Here is a 26,872-nt window from a genome sequence, read left to right as displayed (position 1 = left end):
TCCACCTGTCAGGCACCCGATGTGTCAGGTGATTTTAACTTCAGTCCACGGCAGCAAAGGAAGAATCCTGTTCTTCCTTTGCTGCAGCTTGAACCTTTCTGGGACTCATGCCATCAATGACATCAGGTGCGGGGAAGGTGGGCGTGGCTTGGCAGGTCCAATTAGGTCCATGGGCTGGAGGTGCTTTAAGCTGCTCACAACAAAGCAACAAACAGTAATGCAGCATAAACAGTATGCCGGGGGTTAGAATGGATGGCCCTCAAGGTCTCTTTCACCTCCACAGTTCTGATTAAAGTGATGGTTTGATTGTGGACTAATAAGCAGAGGCTTAATCCAGACAATGGTCAACAGAAGAGTTGGTCCTGGCTTGGAAATTTGACATGTGTCAGCTGGGGCTGTACTCCCCTTAGGATCAGGTGGGCTGTTTGAGAGTGTTCCTGGACCCAGCCTTGTTCCTAGAAGTCCAGATGTGGCCAGGAGTGTCTTTGCACAGCCTTGGCTTGTGGACCAGTTATGCCCTTTCCTAGACCATGTAGATCCAGTCTTGCACTGGTTGCATCCAGATTTCATTCCTGGAACATGTTCTATGGGGAGTCACCCTTGAAAAGTGTTCAGAAACTCTACCAGGTGTAAAATGCAGCTGACAGAGTGGTTTCTGGCGGTGCTCGCTTTTCAGAACACATTGCAGCAGTTCTTTTTCATCTGTGCTGGCTCCCATTTAATTTCCTAGTACAATTCAATAGTGCGGGTTATTTTCTATAAAGTCCTTAATAGCTTGTAACCTTGTCATCTGAATGACCACCTCCTCCCATGTGAAACTGCTCAGACATTGCATTCAACATACAATGCCTTGCTCCATGTTTCACCACATGTTCAGTATTTGGGGTGCATAAAAGAGGTAAGAAGGGGCTTGTGGTACGGAACAACTGCAAGGTTAAAGATCTTCAGCCCCGTAAGATGAAGGACAGTACTTCACATATTTCTGAAAGGAAAGCTTCCCCACCTTTCTATCTGTAAAGAAAGAAAAGCAGAGGGGTAGCTATCCATCTTTCCTAGTCAGAGGTATGGAAAGATCAAAGGGGATACCATATATCCAGCTTCTGAAAATATCTAGTTTATCAGAGACTGCAGATCTGATTTTATTTATTTATTTTTTCATCATATGGTTACTGCTACCATTTCAAAACTATTGAGGTTAAAAGCCCCATCCAGGGGAGCAAAGAACAACTAGAATATTAGCCTACCTTCAGAATAAAAATAGCTTTGTTCAAAGTGTCCCTAGGCAAATATCCATTTTTGAAAGCAATTTGTCTCATTTTACCCTTGAAGAGCAGCTCTGATAAAAGGCAACAGTCTGCCAAGGACAGTTTCTTATTTGGAACTACCACTGCAGATGTTTGAGTAGTCTTCCTTTTTTAAATGCACTTTAAAAGCTTCTGCAGACTCATATATGTACAAGATATCTGTGTGCAGCAATCAGTGGCCCATTGCTTGTTCTAATCAGGAATCATCTGGGCAGAAGCTAATGTCATGCAGGCTGGCATCTTTGTAAGTCAACCCAATAAGCCCCAGCCCAATTGCTTAGCTCTGGATTTCATCAGTGTACGAGAGGCATACAAATCTATGCCTTCACACAATGCCTTATAAGTTACTTAAAACATGTTAAACACCAGAAATGGTCAGAATCAAGCCCTCTTCCAACCAAATAAAATCAGGCACGGCGAGAATTGCAGGATACCCACCCAGCCAACAACATTACATTCTACAGTATTCCAAAGCCACTTCTGCAATTACCCCTGAAGCTGCATATACTGTAACCATCACATAAAAGGAAACCACTGATATTATTTGATCACATAAAGACAGTAGGCCAGATTCAACTAACCGGTCTCCCTAGCAGAAACCTATCCAAGGACAGCCAGCACAATAGGGTTTCCCCACCCCGCCCCTCCCAAATTGGCTGGTGGAGTTCAGGGGACCCCCATAACAGCATGTGGAGAGGGGAGATTGTTCCATCAAGCAAGCAGAAGTCTCCTAAGCACTACATTACATTCCTCCTAATGGTCATAGTTACGATCCAAGCTGGTGGTGTAATAGTAAATTTAGAACTTCAGGAGTACAGAGGTATTGTTGGTTAGGAAGTCTAGGGTTAGCGTCACCTTCCTTCACCTGCACTCTTGAGCTGCCAAAAAAGTTTCCACTGCACGAGGTTCTCTCTGTTTTCGTTGTAGGTATGCAAGAACTTTTCCTTCTTTCCAAATCTATGGTTAACAAAGAGATACATTTCCCTCAGGCTCATTTCCATCGTTGCCTACTTATGCTAAGCGTTAAAGAGGAGATTAATTTTGTGAGGTAGCATGGCATGGGGAGCACAAAGATGATGGTTGACTTAAAAATAACAAATAGAAGAAAGCTCTTCGTTTCAGTTCCTGAGCATGCCAACTATCTTTTCCATTCTATAATAAAATCACCCCATCTATTCAGACCTCTTGACGGTACAGGGAAGAATCACAGCACCTTCCCTTCTGGTAGGTTCAATCATAACCCTGCATCCCTTCACAGCAATGCTCACCTCTAGCTTTACATCTTTTAGGAACAAGTTAAAAAGCACAGGTCCCAAACTAATCCTTGGGGGACTTCACTATTGACATCTCTTCCTTCGGAGAACTATCCATTTATTCCTGCTCTCTGCTTGCTGCTTCAGTAGTACCTCGGGTTACAGACGCTTCAAGTTACAGACTCCACTAACCCAGAAATACTGTAGTGCTTCAGGTTAAGAACTTTGCTTCAGGATGAGAACAGAAATCGTGCTGTGGTGGCGCAGCGGCAGCGGGAGGCCCCATTAGCTAAAGTGGTACCTCAGGTTAAGAACAGTTTCAGGTTGAGAACGGACCTCCGGAACAAGTTAAGTTCTTAACCAGAGGTACCACTGTACTTAAGCAATTTCTGATCCACAGGAGGATCCTTATGATTCCTTTAGCCAATTCGGGCCCTGTTGAAAACATGGAAATGTTAATATGACATCGTACTCATCCGGGTCTCCTTTCGTACTAGCAAGAGGCACAGAGATTATAAACCCTGGTCCAAATAATCTGTAGCGAAGGCTTGTTCTTGGCTTACTGATTATGGTTCAAACAAACCATGGTTCCCAGTTTGAATGCTAATATTAAGTCAGGGAGCATGGCTTCTTTCTTCCATATGCTAGCAGAGAGCAGCAAAGTAGGTGCCATCAACACATTCATAGTAGGTTAGTTACAATGGCTTATATTGAGATCCAAATGTACCAATATGGGAAGGAGTCCTTAAGGAGGCTCATTGGGGCAGAGGCTAATAACCCCTGGAAAACAGCCAAGGAGATTGTTCCAGCTTCTCTTTGTGTGGTAGCGCCCCTTAATGGCCACATCCTACTGCTATGGTCTTGAAAAGTGGTGTGAGCATTTCCCAAGTCAATTTCTTCTGTTACAATATGAAATTTTTAAAAATAATAATAGTTAGGATGGATTAGATTCAAGTAGTCCTCAACTTCTTCACAACTTCAGCTACCAGAAATTGGAATTTATCCCTCAGAAACACTGATTTCAGATTGTTAGCAAGTCTTGTGCTCATGTACTGCCTCCTCCCTTTGACTGCTCCATTTCAATTAGTTACTACCTTTTCAGTTCAAACCTCAGTTTGTCATTACGCTTGAAGCAGAAAACTGGCTTGCACTTGCCTTCCAAGCTAATACTACCATGGTTTAGTGCTGAAATCCTATGGGGGGGGGGTCTAAGCTCAAACTACAGCTCGCCAGTTCTAGCCCCAAAGTACCGGTAACTATAGCCTAAGGTTATAGGCTCACGACAGCTAAACCTCAAGAACTGCTTCTCCCCATATGAACTGACCTGAATCCTGCAATCATCAACAGAGGCTCTTCTTTGTGTGCCTCTTCTGCAAGAAGTCCAGAGGGCAGTAGCATGAGAACAGGCCTTTTCTGTGGTGGCTCCCTGTTTGTGGAATGCTCTCCCCAAGGGAGGCTCGCTTGGCACCTTCATTACATATCTTTAGGCGCCAGTCAAAAACATTCCTCTTCTCCCAACCCGATGGCTAAGTAAACAAACCTATGGCCTTTTAAATTGGGGAGGGGTATTGTTTGTTTCTGTGCTATATTTTTGTAAACTGCCCTGTGATCCTCAGAAGGGCAGCACAGAAATTTAATTAAATTAATTAATTAATAATAACAATAATAACAATAATAATAATTCCTAGCAACCAGGATGCATCTTTCCTAAGATAAGTTGATCTGCTATCAAGTTCTCCCTAGAAGTTAATTTCTGCAAATACTACTACACAATAAACGTGACTTACTTCCAGCTAAGTGGATATAGGATTATTCTATAACATATTAAAAGGCTGTTGGTTATCTTAGTAGTTTTGTCACTGGGGCAGAACATTGGAAAGGGAGAGCAGTTTTTATTTTTTTCACTGCTCAGTTAGGAAAAATAATGATGGTATGCTTTTCCTTACTATTTTACCTATTAAATGGGTTTTTTTTTGAAGTCACTTGTAAAATGAAATATTACTTTGTTATCTTAGGCTACAGGCCTAAGATAACTCCTCTTAGGAATCAATCACTTATGCACACTAACCTGGGAGTAGACTCAGTGGAATTTATGCATCTAAAACACACAATAATCAGGTCAAATGAAGATTGGTGGAAGCCTTGGAGCTGTGCTAATTTGCTGGGGAAATGCAGAAAAACATGGTCCTTTATACTACAAAGATGCTTTATTCTGGTTAAAGGAACCACGCTTTTATGCCTATGATACAAGCACTTAATCCCCTTTGGCAGCTATTGTATACTGCCTCCTATAGCCTCTGAACAGCCATGTGAGCTAGTTTAGGCTGAGAGTTGGTGACTGGAACAAGGTAGAAACTGAGCAAAAGCAAGGATGAATTAAGCAAGTTTATAATGTGAAACCCCACATGCTCAGAGCATATTTATTTATTATTTATCAAAGCTGGCAGTATATATATATATTTGCAAACAAAAGAGTTATAAAACTACACATGCTCAAAACCTTTCTCGTGCCATAACAGATTGCTTTATTTAGTGGTATCTTATTTGATCCTTTTGAGGGGAAGGTGGTTCCAATTTTGGGAACTGCACCAGGGTCCTCAACCACCTTAATCTGGCCTTGAGTACTGGGTGGAAAGAAAACCCATCTAGGCTGTTGATGTCAGCTGACAAACAAGTATATAGCATCTTATGTAGCTGCACTGTCAAAAAGGGCATGCTATATACTGTGCTTTCTGCAACACTGCCTGGTACCACAGCATTTCCTAGTTTCAGCAGCTACCATGTGCTCTGCTTCACACATTATAAGTGACCAATGTCCTGGCCAATCATGGCTCTCTCGCAGCCATGGTACATGTATTTTACAACACTGTATAATTATAAAACAACTCATGTTTGTAACGTGCACAGACAAAACACTTAGTACAAGCAGCAGCCCCGTGTTAGAATAGTACTCACAGAAGATTTCAATAGCAATAGTCACTTTGTATGAGCACTTGCAATCCTGAAATCTGTGCTGATGCTGGCAAGATAGATGGTATTATCCCCAGTTTGCCAGTGAATAGTACTGCAATAGACCATAAGAGGAAGCAAAGTCATTTCCCCTGAACTGGCACATTTTATAAACATTTCAGATGGCATATTACTTCCTGAAGTCACACCGTTCCAAGGCAGCGAGTTCCCAGTTCACCTTTGCCGATTGTCATCCTGGGCTTCTGCAGCTTGTTTCTGCGAGCTACAAGGATCTTCAGCAGCCCTTGCTGGCTTGGCTGCCTCCTCAGTGCAGCTTCTTTTGTGGGATTCCATCTGGCTGTGTTCAGTGCCAAGTGCCCAGATGCATTCCCCTGCCTCCTCCCCAATGCAGGCATCCTGGGCATATGGCAGAAAGTAAGCAGAAGGAATCAGTTATCAAACCACAAGATGATAACATAATGTCAGCAAACCTTTGGCTGGCCCCACAGGAGAAAAGGGAGGGAGGGTAGGCGGGAGAGAAAAAATCATTACTGAACCACAAAAAAGGCTACTATTAAAAACATCACTGGAAACTAAGCAGAATGAATGAACAGAAATCCTGGCATCAGAACTGGCAATATTGGGAAAACCAGCAAGAGCACATTTCAGTCTCCCGGGACACTCCATAATTGACCTTAAGGTGGCTATACATTGGTACCTCAGGTTAAGTACTTAATTCATTCCGGAGGTCCGTTCTTAACCTGAAACTATTCTTAACCTGAAGACCACTTTAGCTAATGGGCCCTCCTGCTGCTGCCACACCGCCAGAGCATGATTTCTGTTCTCATCCTGAAGCAAAGTTCTTAACCCGAGGTACTATTTCTGGGTTAGCAGAGTCTGTAACCTGAAGCATATGTAACCCGAGGAACCACTGTATTGGAACTTCAAAGGGAGAATGCTACATGAAACAGATAAATTATGCCTCATCAGTAAGTTCGGTGCTATCACTTGTGGATAGAATGGACACAATGGATTTTTATCACACAATACAGTGGTACCTCGGGTTACATACGCTTCAGGTTACATATGCTTCAGGTTACAGACTCCGCTAACCCAGAAATAGTGCTTCAGGTTAAGAACTTTGCTTCAGGATGAGAACAGAAATCATGCTCCGGCGGCGCGGCAGCAGCAGGAGGCCCCATTAGCTAAAGTGGTGCTTCAGGTTAAGAACAGTTTCAGGTTAAGTACGGACCTCCGGAACGAATTAAGTACTTAACCTGAGGTACCACTGTATATGCTAATTGATTTACCAATGCCAGAGCTTCTGTTAGCAACACAACTGTTAATAAGGTAATTATCACCATCTCTACTTTTCACATTTTATTTCCTTCTGACCTCACTGTTTACAACCCACACCAACTGTCTCTGCAACTAAGAGCAACACTGAATACACCTGATTATGTGAACTGTAATCTATGAAAAGTTATGCCACAATAAATCTGTTAGTTTTCAAGGTGCCACAATAATTTGTTGTTTTTAGTAGAGATAGTAACCCAACAGAATCGGAGTTGATCCCATGAAGCATGAAGATTCTATGGCACAGGCCAGGAGGGTTCTATGTGATTTCTGCTTCATGGTTTCTGAAACCTATTCACAAACAGGACATAAAAGGGGTCTTATTTCTGAATAATTCATAACCATAACATTAGCTCGTGTGGCTGACTGGTAGCTCTGGAACTCCTTCCACCTGGATGCTCAAAGTCCAAACCGGAAGCATTAAAAAACTTTACATAGGCTGGAAGTTCTGTTGACCCAAGACTGAGCCAATAGAGACGAAGCTTTCTTTCTTTTTACCTATATATTATGGGTCGAATTTGCACAGCAAACCGTGAAAATACACTCATACACAGAGGTTTTCACAGTATATGCTGCTAAGAGCCATGGGCGTAGCCAGGATTTTTGTTAGGGGGGCAGGACCGACTGTCAGTTAAGTATTTCTATTGTTTTACTTGATCTGGGGAAGGCAGCTGCCCCTCTGCCTCCGCTAGGCCATCGTCCGTGCTAAGAGCCAGAGCAAAATAGGTATCCCAAACTCCTGCTATCTCACAGTTTGTTATTACGGGATATAGGCTTTCATCCGACACGCTTATTAAATTCTAGAGAAAGAGAGGTCCAAGGTTAAAGCGAAGCAACACACACCTCGCAAATATAAGGGAAGCATAATCGAAGGCCACCAAAGCGCAAGCCTTCGGGGCGGAGCAAGACAAGCAGCCGCGTTTATACAGAGCATAGCGCCACCTGCAGGGTTCGTAAAGAGTGGGCGCAAAACAAGGCTCCGTTCTAACGACAACATGATCGAATTACGCTAAACTGCTGCTGGGAATGGAGAGGGTGGCCTCTCTTCCTGGTTTCCTGTGCTGCATCATGCACGAACATCTCGCCTGTCAAAAAATTCATAGCGGTCAAGTCAAAAGCAGCCCTGGTGAGGGAACAGAGAAAACGGCAAATGCAGAAGGACTGGGGGTTTATCCGGCATTACTTGCAAGTTTATCACCGTCCCTAAAATTCATTGGTCTCTCTCTCTCTCTCTGTGCAGACAACCGGTTGAGAGATGCGTGTCCGGAATCAACTCTCACCCTTTCTTCTGTTCATAGCAGCCAACTCCTAGGGGCTGAGGTCCCTTCGCCCCCCCTAAAATATATGAGCCCCCACCCAAGTTAATAGGCATTGCCATTCAAATAGAGTGCGTGTGGTCGATTACGCAGGGCGGGGCTTACCTGCCCCCCAAAAATAATTATTCCAATTGGCACCCCTGCTTCTGTTATCCATGAAGCAAGAACGAGCGAGCCGCAGACACGAGTGTGTGAACGAGGGAGGGGACCCCTCCACTAACGACTCCGGTTGTGTGGAGCCACACGAGCGTGTCAGCTGCCCTCGTTCGCCAAAACAACAACAACAACAACGGCTGGCTGTTTATCTCCGCGGAGGCCCCGGCGGGGAGGCGGGTAGCAGCCTCCTTCGCTTGGGAAACTCCTGGCAGGGCCGTGCGGGGAGAGAGGGCGGGCCAGGCAGGCAGGCAGGCGGCAAGCGGGGCGGGGGGCAGAGCTGGGCGGCTTTCCAAGTGTCGCGAGCGAGGCAGGCGAGGAGGGAAGCAGGGCACTCGGGCAGTGGCCGCAGCGGAGCCGGGGGACGCGAAGCAGCCGAGGCCTTGCAGCGGAGGACGCGAGCGGCACGCCAGGCCGGGGGAAGCCCCACGAAGGGCCTGCAGAGCAGCCAGCATGCCCGCCTCCGGAGGGGAGTAAGTTCGCCTCGCGCGGCAGGACCCAACTTCGCCTCCGCCGAGAGGACAGCGCGCGGCGAAGGGGCGGCTCGGGCTCGGCACTCCTCCCAACTCGCCGCAGCCGGGGGGGGGGGGAGGCTCCCACCTCTGGCCCGAGCGGGGCAGGGCTCGGGGGGAGGCAGGCGGGAGAAGCCTCTCCTTGGGCCTCGCACTTGGAGGAAACTTCCCCCCAAGTTCGGAGCTCGCTCCCTCGCTTGAGCAGGTGCTGAAGGCCTTGGGCGCGTTTGTTTTGGTGTTGCTAATGCCTGTCTCTCGCTACTCTCGTGTGTGAATAGCGGGGTCCCCCCCCCCCGTCCCCGAAGCCTGGCAGGAGCGGGCCCTTCGCTCTTCTCGTATTTCCCAAGTTGGTTGTTTTGGGAAGCCGGGCTAGGGGGCAGCTGATGTTTATATCCGACAATGATCGCACCACATGGGCATGGCTGGACGGGGAGGGGAGCGTTGCTAGGGTATTTATAGGTTGTGGAATCCGACCGCGACGCGAGACTGGAGGGGAAAACATGCCCCCCCTCTCTTCCCCTCCCCTCTCCCTTCCTGGCCCTGCCTAGGTACCGTATTTGCGTTTCTGCTCTGTCGCTCAGCATCAGCTGTGCCAACAGAATGCAACAAAGAGTCTGGTGGCACCTTAGAGGCCTAGGGTTGCCATAGTTCAAAAAGTACAATTCCTGACACCAGCAGATTTGTTGTTGAGCTTTAGTTAGGAAGATCCCAAAATTGTTGAGCTTTTTGGGGGGAACCTCCCCTCAAAATAGTGATTTTAAAAAAAAGGTTTTGGAGCAGTTTCCGCTGCTTTTTCCGTTGCGTTGCCATACAACCGGGTTTCCCCAGACATTTTGCCAAAATTCCCCCTCACACCATTTTTACACCCAAAAACCAGGACAAGTCAGGAATTTTCTTGTCGTATGGCAAACCTATAGAGGCCACAGTGTTTATTGTGGCATGAGCTTTTGGGGGGCGAGAGAGCTCACTTTGTCAGATGCATCGCTGAGAGGATTTTTGTCTGGATTCTCGTGATACAATAAATACAGGACACAAGATTCGGGTTGGTTTTGCTGCATCAGACTCAGTAACTGCTGTACCACCCCCACTACCCTGAATTTGCCACGGAAATGTTGTGTCTACTAGAGGACAATGGTGTAAGTTGATGAAGGCTGTTATCCTGTACATGCTTATCTGGGAGTAAGTTCCACTGAAGTTGATAGGGCATGTTTCTGAGTAGGCAACTTGCAGGAATTGCAGTGTGTATGAAGGAAGTTGCTCCCCCTAAAAACAAAAGAAACATCCAACAAAAATGTGCAAAAAATTATTACTGTACTCATTTGTTGCAAAGGATTCAGATGTCTTTCCTCCAGATAGCTAATTTCTCCAGCCTTCAGGCCACCTATCCAAATACAGCTTCCAGTGCAATAAATAAGTGTATCGTCTTGTGTCATGCCTACAATATCAGCAACAAGGATGTCATTTAGAGAGGGAAGCTCAGTTTTCTTCCTCAACAATTTCAGGGTGCCTTCATTGATGTAAAATAATTGCCAATTGTTATTCTTCAGGAAAAACTATATATTTATTATTATGAGATATAAAAAGTATCCACAATAAATGCTCTTAAAATAATATTGTTTTGATGTTTTTTGTATTTATTTTAATAATTCCATCTGGAATGTATCCAAGACCAGGCCTTTGAAGTTTGCTGTGACTCGTGACTTGAAAGAGCACACCTTCTTCCACCAGTTCCCATTTCATTTTAAACGAGGGATGGGGAATGTCTCCAGCTGTTGTGCAACTGCATCTCCCACCATCCCTGATTATTGGCCATACTGTTTGGGGTTGATGGCAGTCAAAGTCCCAACAACTTCTAGATCCATTTGAGTCTGACTGAAGGCCTGGTTTTCAGGGTGAAAACAACCTTGGTCACCCTGACTGATGACTTAACAGGAGAGAGGGAGAACTGCAACCCTGTTGCTAGAAAAAAAGCTAGTAGCACACAGCCTGGGTTTCTGGTAGAAATGGAAACCTGCAAATGGCCATGATTCTCAGTGGATGTGGAGCTACATTCCTGAACCTGGTGCCCTGCACATGTTTTGGACTACAACTCCTATCAACCCAACAGGGCCTGATGGGAGCTGCATCCCAAAACATGGATTGCACCAAAGGCTGGTGTAAAGTGACATTACTGTATCTTCCTGCAATATCTACGATGAAACCCCTATACATTGTAGTCCTCCTCTCTTCTCTGACACTTATCTCTATGTGAGCATCCACGCACCTGAGAGACCTCTTTGATGTTCTGTCCTGTAGCCCCAAGGGAGAGGATTATTCCACAGCCATCCTGCGCCAGAAACATCGTCCCAACCGCCTCATTGTAGATGAAGCAGCCAATGAAGACAACAGCATTGTGAGCCTGTCTCAGGTAACAATAAATCTACTGCTCACCTTTCCTGCCCATAGTGTCCTTTGCCCCACATTCCACAGTCAATTTAGCCGTCGTCACTGCTGCTTCATTCTAGACCGTTGCCCTCTGCTCCTTAGCTAGTCTGGCCAGGCCAAATCAAATCCTGCACCCAGTGAATATAATGGCCCCATCTCACTGAAGGCCAAGAACCAGTGCAGTACAGCATGGGGAGGAAGATAGTTCTACCATATAGTGGTGGGGAGGGGAAGTGGAATCAAGGGGAGGAGGTTGGGGTCAAGGGGTGCATGTCTCGTGGTGCACATCCCCTGATCATAATCCTTTCTTGAACATAATCTTAGCTGTTAGGGACTCAAGCAGGTCAATCCCCCAGCCCCTGCCACATTCTCCCTCCCCCCCCCCCCGTGTCCCATGGCTCTTGGAAGGCAGTGAGCGCACTCAGTCTATGTTGGGCCATCCTTCCCCTTTCTTTTTAGCTTACAAACTAAATTTATGGGGAAACTTCTAAATATGTCAAGCCACTCTGTGTGTGTCTAACTTTTTGGGAAGAAGGGCAAGATATAAAATTCCAAATAACCAGTGGTAGTTTGGGGTTGGGTCATGTGTGTGTATTTATTTTTTTGTTATAACTGTTAATTATTTGGTTGGGTTAACTGATTTTAACCTATAAGATAAAGAAATATTGCTTATGTCCATTAGACTCAAAAATGATTGCTCGTCTGCCTTTCCTAATCTATAGCTGAGAACTGCACGCATATATTTTGTGTCACAAACATGATGTGATTTGAATATTAACATAAAGAGCACACAGAGACTGTTGAGAAATATACATAAGCAACCCATGTGTGCAGAATTTTGCCAAGGCTGATGTGAGCACATGATTTGAATTCAAACATATCTTAGATTTGCCAATATGCAACAGAGGTACCTAAATGATGTTTTATTCTGTTTTATGTTTTATTCTATTTTTTAATCTGTTGGGAGCTGCCCAGAGTGGCTGGGAAAACCCAGCCAGAAGGGCAGGGTATGTATAAATAAATAAATAAATAAATAAATACTAAAAAAGAAACACCCCATAGATTTGATTTTCTCCAGAAAGACAGGCAATAACACACACAATGGATATGCAAAAGTATACAATTTCCGTTCTTACAATGCCTTACAAAACACACATTGCAAATACATCACAGGCATCCCACCTGCACAAACAGATGCGCCACATTTGACCCCGCAAGAACCACATCATGAAAACACACACAGCTGCATGTCATCTATTGGAAAGTGACCTTGCCTCAGTCCCATTCTTGGTTCATCGCAGGCCAAGATGGAAGAGCTGCACTTGTTCCGGGGGGACACGGTGCTGCTGAAGGGGAAGAAGCGCCGGGAGACAGTCTGCATCGTCCTCACGGATGACTCCTGCCAGAACGAGAAGATCCGCATGAATCGCGTTACCCGCAACAACCTCCGTGTGCGCCTCGGAGACGTGGTCAGGTGAGGCCTGTCCGAATGGAACTAGGGGCAGGAAGAAAGCATAGGAAAGGGAGTTGTGCTGTGAGTGTGCTAGGGTGAGTGTGCGCTGCTACAGGGAGCACCAGAGGGCAAACTGTGCTACACAGTCAGCAAAGGCTCATAGTGGAGCTATTTTAAGCTTTTGGAGGGAATCAGCCCTTGTTATTGGTAATTTGCATGTGCACATCCATCTATATGTATACTTATTTGAAGTTGTCCAGCATGGAATCTGTTAAATTGGAATTTATTAAAATTAGGGACAATGCTAGAGCTTGGGAACAGCTGCTGTGTTGCACACCCAGTATGTTACATACCCAGTAGATCCAGCTTGTTCCTGAAGAGTGTGTTTGTGCATGTGTGCGTGCGCTCTGCTACATTACGGAAGCTAGCTGAGCCTTCCCTTGTCTAGTGTGCAGGCTTGTCCGGATGTGAAGTACGGAAAGCGGATCCACGTCCTGCCCATTGACGACACCATTGCAGGCTTGACTGGGAACCTCTTTGAAGTTTACCTCAAACCCTATTTCCTCGAGGCCTATCGACCTGTGCACAAAGGTGAGGAGGGGCAACACTAGGCCTGTCATAAGGAACAAGGCTAAATGGGAGGGAGGCAGTGCTGGAAAGAGGGGCCTTCGACCTGGAGGTGAAGGGGGCTGCAGTGAAGACAGCATCAGCACCCAGCGTGGTGGGGTAAATGCCAGGTTCCATGGGCCCCAGAGACCCCACCACAGCTGATGCCGACCTCTCTTTGTGCTCTTGCTCTCTCCCACAATTACAGTGGTACCTCGGGTTATATACGGTTCAGGTTACATATGCTTCAGGTTACAGACTCTGCTAACCCAGAAATATTACCTCAGGTTAAGAACTTTGCTTCAGGATGAGAACAGAAATCGCTCAGTGGCTGCACAGCGGCAGCAGGAGGCCCCATTACCTAAAGTGGTGCTTCAGATTAAGAACAGTTTCAGGTTAAGAACAGACCTCAGGAACGAATTAAGTTCTTAACCTGAGGTACCACTGTATTGCTGTAAGATAAAGCGCTGGGCTAAGTAGCCGAGGGGACGCGGGTGGCGCTGTGGGTTAAACCACAGAGCCTAGGATTTGCTGATCAGAAGGTCGGCGGTTCAAATCCCCATGACGGGGTGAGCTCCCGTTGCTCGGTCCCTGCTCCTGCCAACCTATCAGTTCGAAAGCACGTCATGTGCAAGTAGATAAATAGGGACCGCTCCGGCGGGAAGGTAAATGGCGTTTCCGTGTGCTGCTCTGGTTTGCTACAAGCGGCTTAGTCATGCTGGCCACATGACCTGGAAGCTGTCTGCGGACAAACGCCGGCTCCCTCGGCCTATAGAGCGAGATGAGTGCGCAACCCCAGAGTCAATCATGACTGGACCTAATGGTCAGGGTTCCCTTTACCTTTACCTTTAAGTAGCCGAAGCCACTGCTACCTTGGTGATTTGTGTTTTATTTATTACTATTCTTATATCCCACTTTTCCATACAGCTCTAGGTGGCACCCATGGTTTTCTCCCTCCTCATTTTATCCTCAAAACAACCTTATAGGCTGAGAGTGTGTGAGTGGCCCAACGTCTCCCAGTAAGCTTTGTGGCTGAGTGGGAATCTGAACCCCAGTCTCCCAGGTCCTGGTCTAGGAGTTTAGCTGCTGCACCACACTCACCTCCACACTTCTGGGCCCCACCTTTGGCATGTGCCACTACAGGAGTGGAGCCTAGAGGCATTATAGATAAAAAAGGTGGTGGCTGCTGCAGCTGCCTCACCCAAAGCTTATCTTTACAGCACCGAGCTGAGGGAGACCTGGCCAGCTGGACTAGTGCCACTGCCCATCCCTTCTGCTCCCGGAAAACTTTGGGGAGGGCTGACAGGAAGGTGCTGGGGAGAGGAGCTTCTGGAGGGCACCATGCCAAGGGACTAACTTGGCACTGGTTCTACTTCTAAGCACCGGGGAGATTGTTTTCTCAGTCTGAGAACAGTTTGGGGCTGGGTTTGGCAACCCCACTGGGATTTATATTCCCAGTTCTCTTGTTTACTTGCAGGTGTTGCCTTTTCCTATTTTGTCCCAGAACTGTCACTTTCCAGCCTTTGTTGTGGGTCCTCAGGTTAGCATACCAAATTCGAAACCTTTGGAGCTAGCAAGGTGCTTCCTCTTGTCTTCCCAGGTGACATTTTCCTTGTGCGAGGCGGGATGAGGGCTGTGGAGTTCAAGGTGGTTGAGGTTGACCCCAGCCCCCACTGCATCGTTGCTCCTGACACCATCATCCACTGCGAGGGGGAGCCCATCAAGCGAGAGGTATGTATGGTCTGAAGAGATGCACCTCAGGGATGGGAGAGCAGGCAGCTGGATTATGGTTGGGCGATTATTACTAGAAGCCATTCAAGCCATTTGGATAGTGTAGAGGCACAGGATTTTGAGGGTGGGATATGCTGTACAAGATCAGCACTGTCCAGTTTGTTTGGTACATGCAAATAACTGTGGTCCTCAGTAAAATTTTATTTTTTAGAAAATAATTCTGTGGAAGATGCACCTCAACAAAATTGAAGAGAGGCATAAGGGAAGCCTTCTGACCTCTCAATGTTGTTGGACTGCTACCTCCTATCACCTCTAACCAGCATGGCCAATGGTTGAGGTTGACAAGAGTTTGTAGTCCAGCAACATCTGGCAGGGCCCACAGAAGAGTTAAGGCACGAATCCTGCCTCCTCAGTTTACTCAGCATGTTAACTGTGTCATATAAGCTTTGTGGGACAGGGTGCTCTGTTGTTGAGATACTTTCCTGCTCACCCCTCCACTCTGTCAGGATGAAGAGGAAAGCCTCAATGATGTCGGCTACGATGACATTGGGGGCTGCCGTAAACAGCTGGCTCAGATCAAGGAGATGGTGGAGCTGCCCCTGAGACACCCAGCGCTCTTCAAAGCTATTGGCGTGAAGGTACGGCAGGGGAAGTGGGAAGGCCAGGGCATAATAGCTTCCAGAGGACACCATTCTTCACTGTTGTTCATGAAACGTATTACAACAGGGGAAGCCGATGTTGTGCCCTCTAGGAACTGGAGACTTCAACTCCCTGAGCATTGCCCATGCTGGCTGGGACTGGTGGGAGTTGTAGTTCACAACACCATACTAGCTATCCCTGTGTTGCAACATTCTTCCATAGGTTGCGATACGATAATCGATACAATAATCTTTATTGCCATTGTCCCATACAGAACAACAAAATTGAAAAAATCTACATCAGACATTCAAAAACGTGGATGAGTATTCCTTCTGCTTTGTTCCCACCACCTTTCTCTCTAAGCAGAATTTTCTGTGTCATTCATACTTCCACTCCTAAAATAAGCAAGAACCCTTTTACTGTTTCCCACATCGTAGGCTCTCTTGGCTTCATTGGCCAAAGCATCTTTTCTGGCCCGTTGACCAGGGATGGCCCGAGACATTTTGGCACCATTGGGGTGGCTCATGAGGCTCTGCAAGGGCTCCCCTTCAAGGAAGCCTCACCACCGGGGGGGGGGCAGCGTGCAACACTCTGCACTGGAATGCCTCCCTCTCGACAAGACTCTTGGCAAGTGAGGACTTCCACAAGGCTTTGCTGCTGGTCTGTTTCCACCCCTAGGGGCAGGGGAGACCAGCAAGCAACACACTGCTGCTCCCCTGCCGCAGAAGCCTCCTTTACATGGTTTGTTGTGGGAGCAGTGTGGCAAGGTACCACCCTCACCTCTTCCATTGCCTGAGGCGACTGCTTCACCCCGCCTCATGGGTGGGCCAGCTCTGCCTCTGTCACTGTTGGAGGACCTAATTATTTTGCACGGACTCTCCTTATAGGACTCCTCTGCCTTCCCTCCTTTCTTTCCCTAGCCTCCACGAGGGATTCTTCTTTATGGTCCCCCTGGCACTGGGAAAACACTTGTTGCCCGTGCTGTTGCAAATGAAACTGGAGCCTTCTTCTTCCTTATCAACGGTGAGAAATACTGTGTGAAATGGAGGGAGGGAAGTTGTGTGGGTGATTTTAGCAAAACCTATCCATCCATTCTTCATCCATTGAGGACAACCACTCTAATCCTTCTTGCCACCCAGAAATAGATGGAGGTTATGATTAAAGTGAAGCCGGTGTACAGGAGACGTATAAACTCCGGGCTGTGACCAAAGCAGGCACAGCAGAACTGGCAATAGTATTTTTGATGCCATGCCGTTTCATTCTCCAACCGTCCTCTAGAGCTACTCTGAAGTACAGAAGAGGCTGTTTCATAATCTAAGACTTAAGTATTGTCTTCTGTTCTTCTACAGGCCCAGAGATCATGAGCAAACTGGCTGGGGAATCGGAGAGCAACTTGCGCAAAGCCTTTGAAGAGGCAGAGAAGAATGCTCCAGCCATTATCTTTATTGATGAGCTGGATGCCATTGCCCCTAAGAGGGAGAAGGTGAGAGATGGCATTACTGGGAGCAGATAGTAAAGTTATCCTACTTTGCCCAAAGACAGCTGCCTGTTCAAACTGGGATCCTTCTATGATGGGCTGCTCCCATCTCAGATGTGTTGGGAAGGTATCCTCAATGCAATAAACTGCCTCCAGAAATGTCAAAAGCAACGATATCTCACCATTAGGTGAAATATTAGTTTAAACGAAGCCTGTGTGTTTTCCCTCAACACACACACACATATGCAGAGAGAGAGAGAGGCTGAATTTAGCCAGAGGTATGCTGGTCTTTCCCCAGTTGCCCAGTTGTATTACTTGGGAAATGCTGGTGTGTGATATTCTTTGGGGCTGTTGATAGCACTGGCACATTCTGTAAAGCTGTTCAGCATGAAATGAGAGAGGAGATGGCAGAATGGAATAAACCCAGTCCTGGATGTGCTTAATGCTGTGATGGAACAGAAATCATTAGGTTTTGTACCAAGAACAGTGATTCTCTCCCAGCCTGACACTAGCAGGAGCCATGCTGAGAGCGCCCAGTTCCATTCCCATCACAGTTATCTTCAACTTGGTGGTAAGTCTGTGTAATGTAGAATACAGTAATCCTTTCTTGGCATTATACTGCTGGTGGAGGAAAAGGTGCTGCCAAATACCTTCCCCCTTCCTCTTGCTTCTCAGAATGCTGCAAAATCCTGTCCTATGGATCCAAGTGCAAGAGATGCACCCCAATCTTTTGCCCTGTTGTGGTGCTCACCTTGGGCTCCTCCTCCAGATGTTTGCTTATGGGGTGTTTACATGTCTTCCCTTTAATCATTCATCCCATACTTTTCAATGCATGTTACTTTCCAAACTGCAGAAAGCCTTTTTAAAAAATAAAGTGGATTTTGTTGGGCTAGGGCAATAAACTTCTCTAATCCACTCTTAACTGCACAAACTTGAAATTCCTGTGAGGTCTTGAATCTTTCCACAAAATCCTGACCATCTGGAGGCAGCCATACATTGCTGTACAGTGGAATCTCTACTTACGGACATAATCCGTTCCGGAGGTCCATCCACTGGTCGAAATAGTACGCTAGAAGAGGTTTCTTGAGCGCGTGCACATTCAGAGGTAGTGCACTTCTGCGCTTTCGCAGATGGCAGAAGCCACTTCCACGCATGCACGAATTACAGCAAACCCAGTGTTTACTTCTGGGTTTGCCACGGACACAACTTGGAATGTCCACGAGATGAGGTGTATGTAAGTCAAGGTTCCACTGTATCTCCCAAGTTTGCTCTTTGTGCACATCTACCACCACTAGGGGTAGCCGTGTCCAAAGTTTTATGCCTAGGATGGATTAGTTTGACTCCTAAACTAAGGTATGAGAGCCAGTTGTTGTTCCAGCATTTCTTTCAACTTTGGGCTCCTGTTTCAGACACATGGAGAAGTGGAACGCCGCATTGTGTCCCAGCTGCTCACACTCATGGATGGCCTGAAGCAGCGCTCACATGTGATAGTCATGGCGGCTACGAATCGGCCCAACAGCATCGATCCTGCACTGCGCCGGTTTGGTAGGAGACTGTCCTGCATTCTCATCCATCTGCCCTAGGAACTCTCCTCCTTCTCCTCCCTTGGCTGTGAGCCTTAAATCCATTGAGGAAAACACCAGAGTCCCATTGTCACAAGTTGCTCCTAAAGATGCTGGCTGTAACAAGAGACAAGTTTCTAGCTCTCTTGTTTAATCCATGGGGGCCTTAACCTTCCCAGATGCCAACCCATCTCCAGGGACACATCCTAACTACTTAGACCCACTTCCCATTCATTGTTCCCTCATCTGCAAGATATGATAGTTATGAGGATGAAAACAGCACACTCAAGGCTAAGGAGTGTCGTTTTTGGTAGTTCTGGGCTCAGTGCTCCTTTACCCTCTGCAGGGCGCTTTGACCGAGAAATTGACATTGGGATCCCAGATTCTGTGGGAAGGCTGGAAATCCTGCAGATACACACCAAGAACATGAAACTGGCTGACGATGTGGACCTGGAGAGGGTGAGGAGCAGGCAGTGGAGGCCCATGGGGAGGCAGGGTGGATCCAAGGGACACGTGGAGATGCATGGGCTCTTTAGAGCTTGGTAAGGGCTGCATTAGGCAGGAACGCTTATCTCTTGATTTCTGCAACATGTCTTAATGAGCTGTCACAGGTCACACACAACAGGTGGAACACTCCATCTCACCTCAGGCCATGCCTTTCAAGGATGCCACTTCCCACACTGACCTCATATGTGACCCAGGTTGGGTGGGAGGATGGAGGCTAAGAGCCATGGCCCTATGTGCAAAGATGTGATGCACATGAATTATAGTAGCTCTTAGGCTACTAGTGGATAACAGGGTATGCAGGAAACCTAAGGAGACAGCAGCATGCTTTGGGGATTGCCTGTGTGTGCTTGTCAGGGCGTGCTTATCCTTGCTCAGAGACTGGGTATGAAGAGTAGAATGACAGTTCCAGAAAGTACCCTGTATAGAATGCAGGGTGCTCTACATTTGCCTGAGGTCAACTGAGGACTCATCCACATTTCCATTTGCCCCACTGTTTGTCCCTGGGGAAACCTGCAGTTTAGCGCTGAAATGGAGCAGACGGCAAACGTGTTTTCTGCGGATTGGCGTTTGTTCAGTGCTAAAAGAGCAAGTTTGCCAGCAGTCTATTGTTTGGGACAGCTGATTACACCTCTAGCTACAAGGAAAGGCTCTTTGCATCATTAGGAGAGGCTCACTTTCCTTAGAAGCTGCTTCAGGAACCCTTAAGGAACTGTCCTAGGGAATGACACCCCATGGAATGCCCCCTCCAACACAGTTTGTGATTACAGGTGGCCAATGAAACGCATGGGCACGTGGGTGCTGACCTGGCAGCTCTGTGTTCTGAGGCAGCGCTCCAAGCCATCCGCAAGAAGATGAGCGTCATTGACCTGGAGGACGACACGATTGATGCTGACATCCTCAATTCCATGGCTGTCACTATGGATGACTTCCAGGTGGGCCAGCTCTTGGCAATCCAATAACAAGAGCTCTTAAGCTAAATATATATAGCTATCACCCCTGTTCACTTTGTTCGCCAACCCCAGTGGCCCTACCAAACCCACTTCCCCCTTGCTAACCCCCCTCCCTTTACACCCCCAGTCTCCCTGTTGATCCCACTGTTGCTGCTGCTGCTTGAGACAGGAGGAAAAAGCCAGCGTTGAAGATGTGGGCTTCTTTCTTGTGCTTTCTTCAGCTGCAGCAGGTTTTGTGTATGCTTGTGTGTGAGAAAGTGAGTGAGTGTCAGAGCAAAGCTTCTTTCTCCACTTTGTCCTCTCCCCCTCTTCCCTCCATCACTGCTGGTGTGTTGGGAAGCCAGAAAAGGAAGATAGCACTTCAAAATGCAGGCTTTTTCCCTCCTGTCTTCCACAATGCAGAGTGACTTAGACCTTCCCTTTTCCACTGTGCCTTCCTGCCTTCGTGCACCTCTGGTTTCCTCCTCCTCACTGACTTTGGTCGCCCACATACTTGCTCACTTGGCCAAAGTGCCCTGGTGTTCCTGGGTTGCTCTTGGGGGATTCTATGGGAAGCAAGGAAGGAAGCTGCTGCCTCTGTCCAGGGAGGCGCAGAACTTCAATGCTTCATGCTCTCTTCTGCTTTGTAGTGGGCCCTTGGACAGAGCAACCCGTCAGCACTTCGCGAGACTGTAGTGGAGGTTCCACAGGTCTGCTGGGAAGATATTGGAGGCCTGCAGGAAGTCAAGCGTGAGCTACAAGAGCTGGTGCAGGTCAGTAGCAGCATGGTGTGGTTCAGCCCCCAGATAGGAAAGAGAAGCATTAATGTGCTGCTTCAAAACTGGTACAGCAGAAGAGTGTCCTGACTACATGGTCAGTAGGGGGGAACAGTCCCAGTTCTCTAACACACACCCCATTCCCTCTCACCCTCAACAGTTCCCAGTGGAGTATCCCGACAAGTTCCTGAAATTTGGAATGACGCCATCGCGAGGTGTGCTCTTCTATGGACCTCCTGGCTGTGGCAAGACCCTCCTGGCCAAGGCCATTGCGAATGAGTGCCAGGCCAATTTTATCTCCATCAAGGGGCCTGAGCTGCTCACCATGTGGTTTGGAGAAAGTGAGGCCAATGTCCGTGACGTTTTTGACAAGGTACAAAATGGATGCAGGGTGGGACAGATGAACACTCTCCTCCTCACTTGAAAGCAGGCGGGCTCTGACACTGGATAGCTTTCAGCTTCAGATAAAGGCATTTCTCTCTTACCAGGCCTTTGAGACACAGCAGCAAGCCATTTTTTAGTGTTGTCAAATGAATGGGGATGTATATTGAATTCTAAATGCAGTATTCTATAGCTCTGTAAGTAGTTTTTGGATTGTTTTATGTATCTTAGTTGCAACTGGTCCTGAGGCCATGTAACAAAGCACAGGATATATATTTTATGGCTGAGTGAGTAAGCAAATAAGTAATGAGAGGGCAGGAACTGGAGGTTCCAACTACTTTCCAGTAGCCCATATGAAGAACCAAAAGCAAAGGAGATTGTAGCAAACCTCCAGACTTTATTATCATTTTAAAAAATGGCAGAGGAAATTAGGGCACTGATTCCAGAGACTTGGTTGTTGTTAAGGGAGGCCCCTGGTGGTATGTTCAATAAAGATTTGCCTATCAGTCTTCCACAGGGAGCAGATATCTATATAGTTTCTATATAGTCTTTGTGGAATACTGTTTCTCTGCTGCATTCTTATTGGCAGCCTGAAGATCTGCCCACTAAGCACTCAGCGTTAACTAGGTCCTTCCTAACATATTACTTGGGAACCACTGAGCTACAAAACTTAATGATCCAGCTCTTCATTGCCATTAGGTGTGGGTGGCTACCATCCAGCCCTCAGTTCACCACCTTCACCCTATAAATAGGGACAGGCAGCTGGTGTACCCACTGCTGGGGATGCACTACACAGGGTAGACGCGGAGCCTCTGAGCTCTAGATGCAACCCTGGTCAGCCCCATCTCTTCTCCATCATCCAGCTCACACTGGTACTTTGCATCCCCCAGGCCAGGCAGGCTGCTCCCTGCATCCTCTTCTTCGATGAGCTGGATTCCATCGCCAAGTCCCGTGGTGGCAGTGCAGGAGACGGCGGAGGTGCAGCTGACCGTGTCATCAACCAGATCCTCACAGAGATGGATGGCATGACCAACAAGAAGACAGTTTTCATCATAGGTGCCACCAACAGGTAAAGAGGGTGGGGAAGGGAGGGTACAGTTGGGTGGCCAAGTCATGCATAAGAACTGTGCTGGGGTCTCCTCTCAAAGAAAGCTGCTCTGTTTGTCCCAGTGCAAACTCAGCCACTTGGCCCCCAAATTCTATTCTGTTTTACCCTCATTGGGTGGGAATGCAAGGAGACCTTTTTTTGGAAAAGAGTTAAATCAGAACCAGGTCATTAGAGGTGAGTTCTTAGGGCAGTGGGGAGGGCCCTCTTGACTGGATCTCAATCTCAAGGCTTCCAAATGCGGACTGCGGTTATATCTCCAGGCACACAGTCTTCCTCAGACCATGTCACTACCTGATGACACTCCAAGTAGTGTCTCTGTCTCTCACTAAGGAATGAGAGAGAGGCTTCATTTCCCTGCTTCATGCTGAGAAACTCTTTTCAGGTTGGCATGGGAGGTATTCACTTAAACTGTTGTTTCTTGATTCGCTGATGGCAGGGACATGTGGCTTGAAGTTTTGTATAGCCTCTGCTCACTCAAGCTTCATTTTAGTTTTCACCCAAGTCAGACATTTTTTCCTTATCGCTTCCTCTTATCGTTTTCCTTATCTCTTCCGCTTTTCTGCCTTTGTGATCAGGTTTATTTTTAGTATTTTGCCTGCCCTTATGTCAATTCACCCTTCCACACAGGCTGCATGAGTTAATCCTACACTCCTTTTAACCTCACCCTCAACACCCCAGAGAGTGTACCTGGCATAAACTGGATGCTAGAAAGGCATGGAAAACTTAAATTCAGAGGATGGAGACCTGTAGAAACCCCAACAGTCTTTTGTCTTGTTCCATCCAACTTCACTAGGTGAGGATGGGTCCCACCAATGCCCAGTAGATCAAAGCCTACATAGTCCTAGCTTATGAATCCCAACATTTCCCCACTCATTTACAGATCATGGCACATTCCAGTAGGCCAGCAGCAGCCCTTTTCACTAACGCTAGCAATGCTGCATTCTTTATGTGGCGATGTGCTCAGCAGTGTGTACATTTGCCAGGCACTGAAAGTTAGAGCTCCACACATCCATAGAAGCAGCCTTTGGAAGGAGGGTTCTTTGGAAGGAGAATGTTCTGTATCACAGCTTCCCTTCATGCAAAGTTACACCTCCTTCCTTGCTAATTCTTATCCGTCATGACTATAGAATCTGCTCTTTGCTTTAAGCTTGGTTACCGATGAAACTAAGAGCTTGAGTGAGGAGAGCCATGTGTCGCTGCCTTGGGGGAATCAAGAAACACAGTTCTCTAAGGGGATGGCTATTCCCGTTGACCATAGTGAATCCATATTCCTTTTTCAGCCCACAGCAGGGAAGCTAAGTGAGGAAACCTTTAACAAGAGTGATTGTTGGCATGCAGACCCTGACTCCTTTGCTCCAAAGGAATGCGTATCTCTGGGTGAAAAATATTCCCTTTCCCTGGCTTGACACCTGTGAATGGATACTCCCGTCTGTGCTGTTGCTGAGCTGAGCTGAGATTATCTAGTGCCTTATCTAGGGTGAAGCAGCCAATATACCTTGAATATAGTCTCTGTCTCTTTGGCCTCCAGACCAGACATCATTGACCCAGCCATCCTTCGTCCAGGACGCCTGGATCAGCTCATCTACATCCCCTTGCCCGATGACAAGTCTCGCATAGCTATTCTCCAAGCCAACTTGCGAAAGTCACCTATCGCCAAGGTCAGTGAAAGCCAGGACTGAACACAGGGGAGGGGAGGTGAAACAGCATGGGAAGTAGATAGTAGAAATGGGGATAGGATTCTGAGACCACATCCTGGCCTCCACCACCACAGTCTTCCAACAGAGGAGGATGTATTGCACGAAAGGTATGTTTATCTTCTTCAAACATGGAATGTTTTTTCTGTGTTGGCAGGACCTTTCTAGTAAGCCCATGTTATCTTTCTCCAACAGGATGTGGACTTGAATTACTTGGCCAAGATCACACATGGCTTCTCAGGTGCTGACCTCACTGAAATATGCCAGCGTGCCTGCAAACTGGCCATCCGTGAGGCCATCGAGATGGAGATTAAGGCAGAACGGGAGCGTCAGCGTCATAAATGTGCCGCCATGGTATGGTAGTGAGACTTCCCCACATCCCAACAGGGCCAGGCAGGATTCCTTCCATTGCCTCATGCCCTGCTCTTCTCAGTAACATGCCCTCCTCAGTAACATATTCTGCATAGTATTCTGGGAACTTTATGGCCACCCCCCATCGTGGGGCCACAGTGTCCTCGATTGCATTGATCTCACAGGGCTTTGGAGCTTGTAAGGATGCAGCTCAACAACATTTCCCCCCCTGCCCTTTTGTGATAGGATGACGATTATGACCCCGTGCCAGAGATCCGACGCGATCACTTTGAGGAAGCAATGCGCTTTGCACGCCGCTCTGTCAGTGATAATGACATACGCAAGTATGAGATGTTTGCCCAAACATTACAGCAAAGCCGTGGCTTTGGCAACTTCAGGTAATGTTGGAGAACTTTTTGCTTCCTCTGCCCCAAGCTAGAGTTTCACTTCAGTGCAGTGGACAGGGCCTGGGTGAGGAACTTGGCCCCACAGATGTTGTTTGACCAGAACTCCCATGGCTGGGATTAGTGAAGGCTGAAGTTCAACAACATTCCTAGGTTCCCCTTTCCTAGGATAGGGGGAAGTTTGTTCTTTGAAACAAGATACAGGAACCTCAGCTTGACTCTACTATGTAGCTTGACTCTCTACTATCTACCTTGTCACTCTGCTAACTTTTGTAAGTTGCTTTGGGTTGCCTTGGGCAGGATAAAGGTACTAACAAATTAAATAAATTAAATAATAACAGTACCATCAAGATTTCCGAGGGTTGCATTCCATCATCCCAACCAACTGAAAATAATACTTTTTATTATTAAGTGTATGACCCAGTGAGGGCTCTCAAGTTAGTTTAAGATGTTAAATTCCATATACAAAATAAAGGGTACCATTCAAAATAAGTGCAATAGAATTAAACACACACACACAAGCTAAAATAAACAAAAGACCATTCAAAAACAGCATTGCCCTGACCCAGCTATGGAGATCCACAGGCGGTACCTGCAGACTCTGAATTGCAGGTATAAATTAGATGTGCATTCAGATGCACATTAGAATTAGCACCTGAGTGAGGATACAGTCCCTCCATATTGCATTACTTTAAACGGGATGGGTTTTTATGTGCATTGGGATTTGCATCACATCCACATTATTTTAACACCTTGTTTATGTAGAGTACAACCAGATCAGTGCCCACATTCATAAAACAGAATGACCCAACTTTCTCTTGCATGAAACCAAGGCCATTCTTTATCTCCACAGGTTTCCATCTGGAAAGCAGAGCACCAGTGGAGAGGGAAACAGTGGAAGCAGCAGTGGCCAAGGAAGCCTCTTCCAAGAGGAGGGCGATGATGATCTTTACAACTGATTGTGCAGGAAATGCCTCCTTTTTTGCTGGCATCATTTACCCTGTATTCTCATAGTTATTGTGCTCTTTAATGTCAGGGCTGGTGCTTGAGCCCCAACTCCTACCCTCATCCTTGTATGTGGAATCTGAGCTACCAGAGGCAAACTCCTCGTCCCTGATTTGGGGGCCAGATGCCTCTTTCAGTGTTTGTGCCTGTCTCGGCCACTACCAGGAACCTCATGGCACCGACAGCCCTTGCATTTGTTGGGTGTCCAAGGCAATACCCATGGAAGTCACCAGGGGGCAGCAAAAGCCTAAGCAGCTGCTGGATCAGAGGCAAAGGTCCATCTAGTCTGGCATTCTGTTTCCGCCAACCAGCCAGATGCCTCACAGGGTGCAAAGCTGCCCACTTATCCCTTGATCTCATCTCAAACTGTCCCAAGCTGGTGCCTGCACCTTGTAGCATATGTATTGATGGCTCCCACTTTTTTAGAAACCAGGGAACAGGAGGATCCTTTTGCAAGCCGGCCCAGCCTGCTCCCATTAGTCCTTTCTTATTCCACAGCAAAGACAGCTTTTGAAGTCTGCAGTTATGCATGAAGCCAATGAACTCCAGTTTGTGATACCAGTTGACAGATTTCTGGATGTCTTAATAAACTGAAAGTGCATGCCCCTTATACTGGGAGGAATTTTATAAAAGCCTGAAGTGTAATGTCTTGTGTGTGCAGACTTCACATCTGCAGGGGCTGGAATGGCTTGGGGCAGCAAGCTCCAGAATTGAACAGGCAGGACATGTTGGCAGACAGAGAGAGACCTATGATTCTGCTACTAATTCCCATCTATGCTGGGAAAACGTTAAACTTTCCCTTCTCCTGTTGTGCACATTTGCCATATTTCAGCCAGGTTTCCAGAGGCCCAATCACACATGCCCCATAGTCATCAAGTAGTTCTAGGAAGAGGCAAGGACAGGCAGAGCAGAGAAATCACAGAGTGGGAAAAGAGTAAACACACTATGAGATAAATGGAGAACTCTGCCTACCAGATTAGTA

At 47.0% G+C, this 26,872-nt stretch overlaps 1 protein-coding gene and 1 long non-coding RNA gene across 4 annotated transcripts; one reads left to right on the top strand and one right to left on the bottom strand.

The window, feature by feature from the left end:
* Window positions 1-4,942: 4,942 nt before the first annotated feature.
* On the bottom strand, window positions 4,943-7,830 carry LOC310700834. Its single transcript, XR_014522864.1, has 2 exons — window positions 7,706-7,830; window positions 4,943-5,923 (listed from the first exon to the last, which is right to left on the bottom strand). It is a non-coding gene; the product is annotated as an uncharacterized lncRNA (long non-coding RNA).
* Window positions 7,831-7,848: 18 nt separating this feature from the next.
* Window positions 7,849-26,522, top strand: LOC310700832 (transitional endoplasmic reticulum ATPase-like). Of its 3 annotated transcripts, none has more exons than XM_083490756.1 (18): window positions 7,849-7,988; window positions 11,139-11,250; window positions 12,569-12,741; window positions 13,169-13,311; window positions 14,927-15,057; window positions 15,564-15,695; window positions 16,617-16,719; window positions 17,046-17,179; window positions 18,583-18,718; window positions 19,082-19,194; window positions 20,010-20,174; window positions 20,822-20,944; window positions 21,108-21,320; window positions 22,219-22,397; window positions 23,965-24,094; window positions 24,326-24,484; window positions 24,728-24,879; window positions 25,739-26,522. In XM_083490756.1, exons 3-18 carry the CDS (start codon window positions 12,575-12,577, stop codon window positions 25,842-25,844), a joined length of 2,286 nt encoding a protein of 761 aa, XP_083346882.1. In that variant the 5' UTR covers window positions 7,849-7,988; window positions 11,139-11,250; window positions 12,569-12,574; the 3' UTR covers window positions 25,845-26,522. The 3 variants fall into 3 exon arrangements, with proteins under 3 accessions (XP_083346882.1, XP_083346880.1, XP_083346881.1); XM_083490754.1 differs by lacking the exon at window positions 7,849-7,988 and adding an exon at window positions 8,479-8,804; XM_083490755.1 differs by lacking the exon at window positions 7,849-7,988 and adding an exon at window positions 8,625-9,048.
* The last annotated feature ends 350 nt before the right edge of the window (window positions 26,523-26,872 follow it).

This window comes from Podarcis liolepis (assembly GCF_965112155.1).
Source record: "Podarcis liolepis genome assembly, chromosome: 2".
Classification (NCBI taxonomy): domain Eukaryota; kingdom Metazoa; phylum Chordata; class Lepidosauria; order Squamata; family Lacertidae; genus Podarcis; species Podarcis liolepis.
Note: the sequence above shows the minus strand (reverse complement) of the source record. Positions and strands in the feature narration are given on the sequence as shown.

Coding starts and splice junctions, on each gene's coding strand:
- LOC310700832 (XM_083490754.1), top strand. CDS start 8,785: ATGCCCGCCTCCGGAGGGGA. Junction 8,805..11,138: donor ATGCCCGCCTCCGGAGGGGA/GTAAGTTCGCCT, acceptor TCTGTCCTGTAG/CCCCAAGGGAGAGGATTATT. Junction 24,095..24,325: donor GAAAGTCACCTATCGCCAAG/GTCAGTGAAAGC, acceptor TTTCTCCAACAG/GATGTGGACTTGAATTACTT.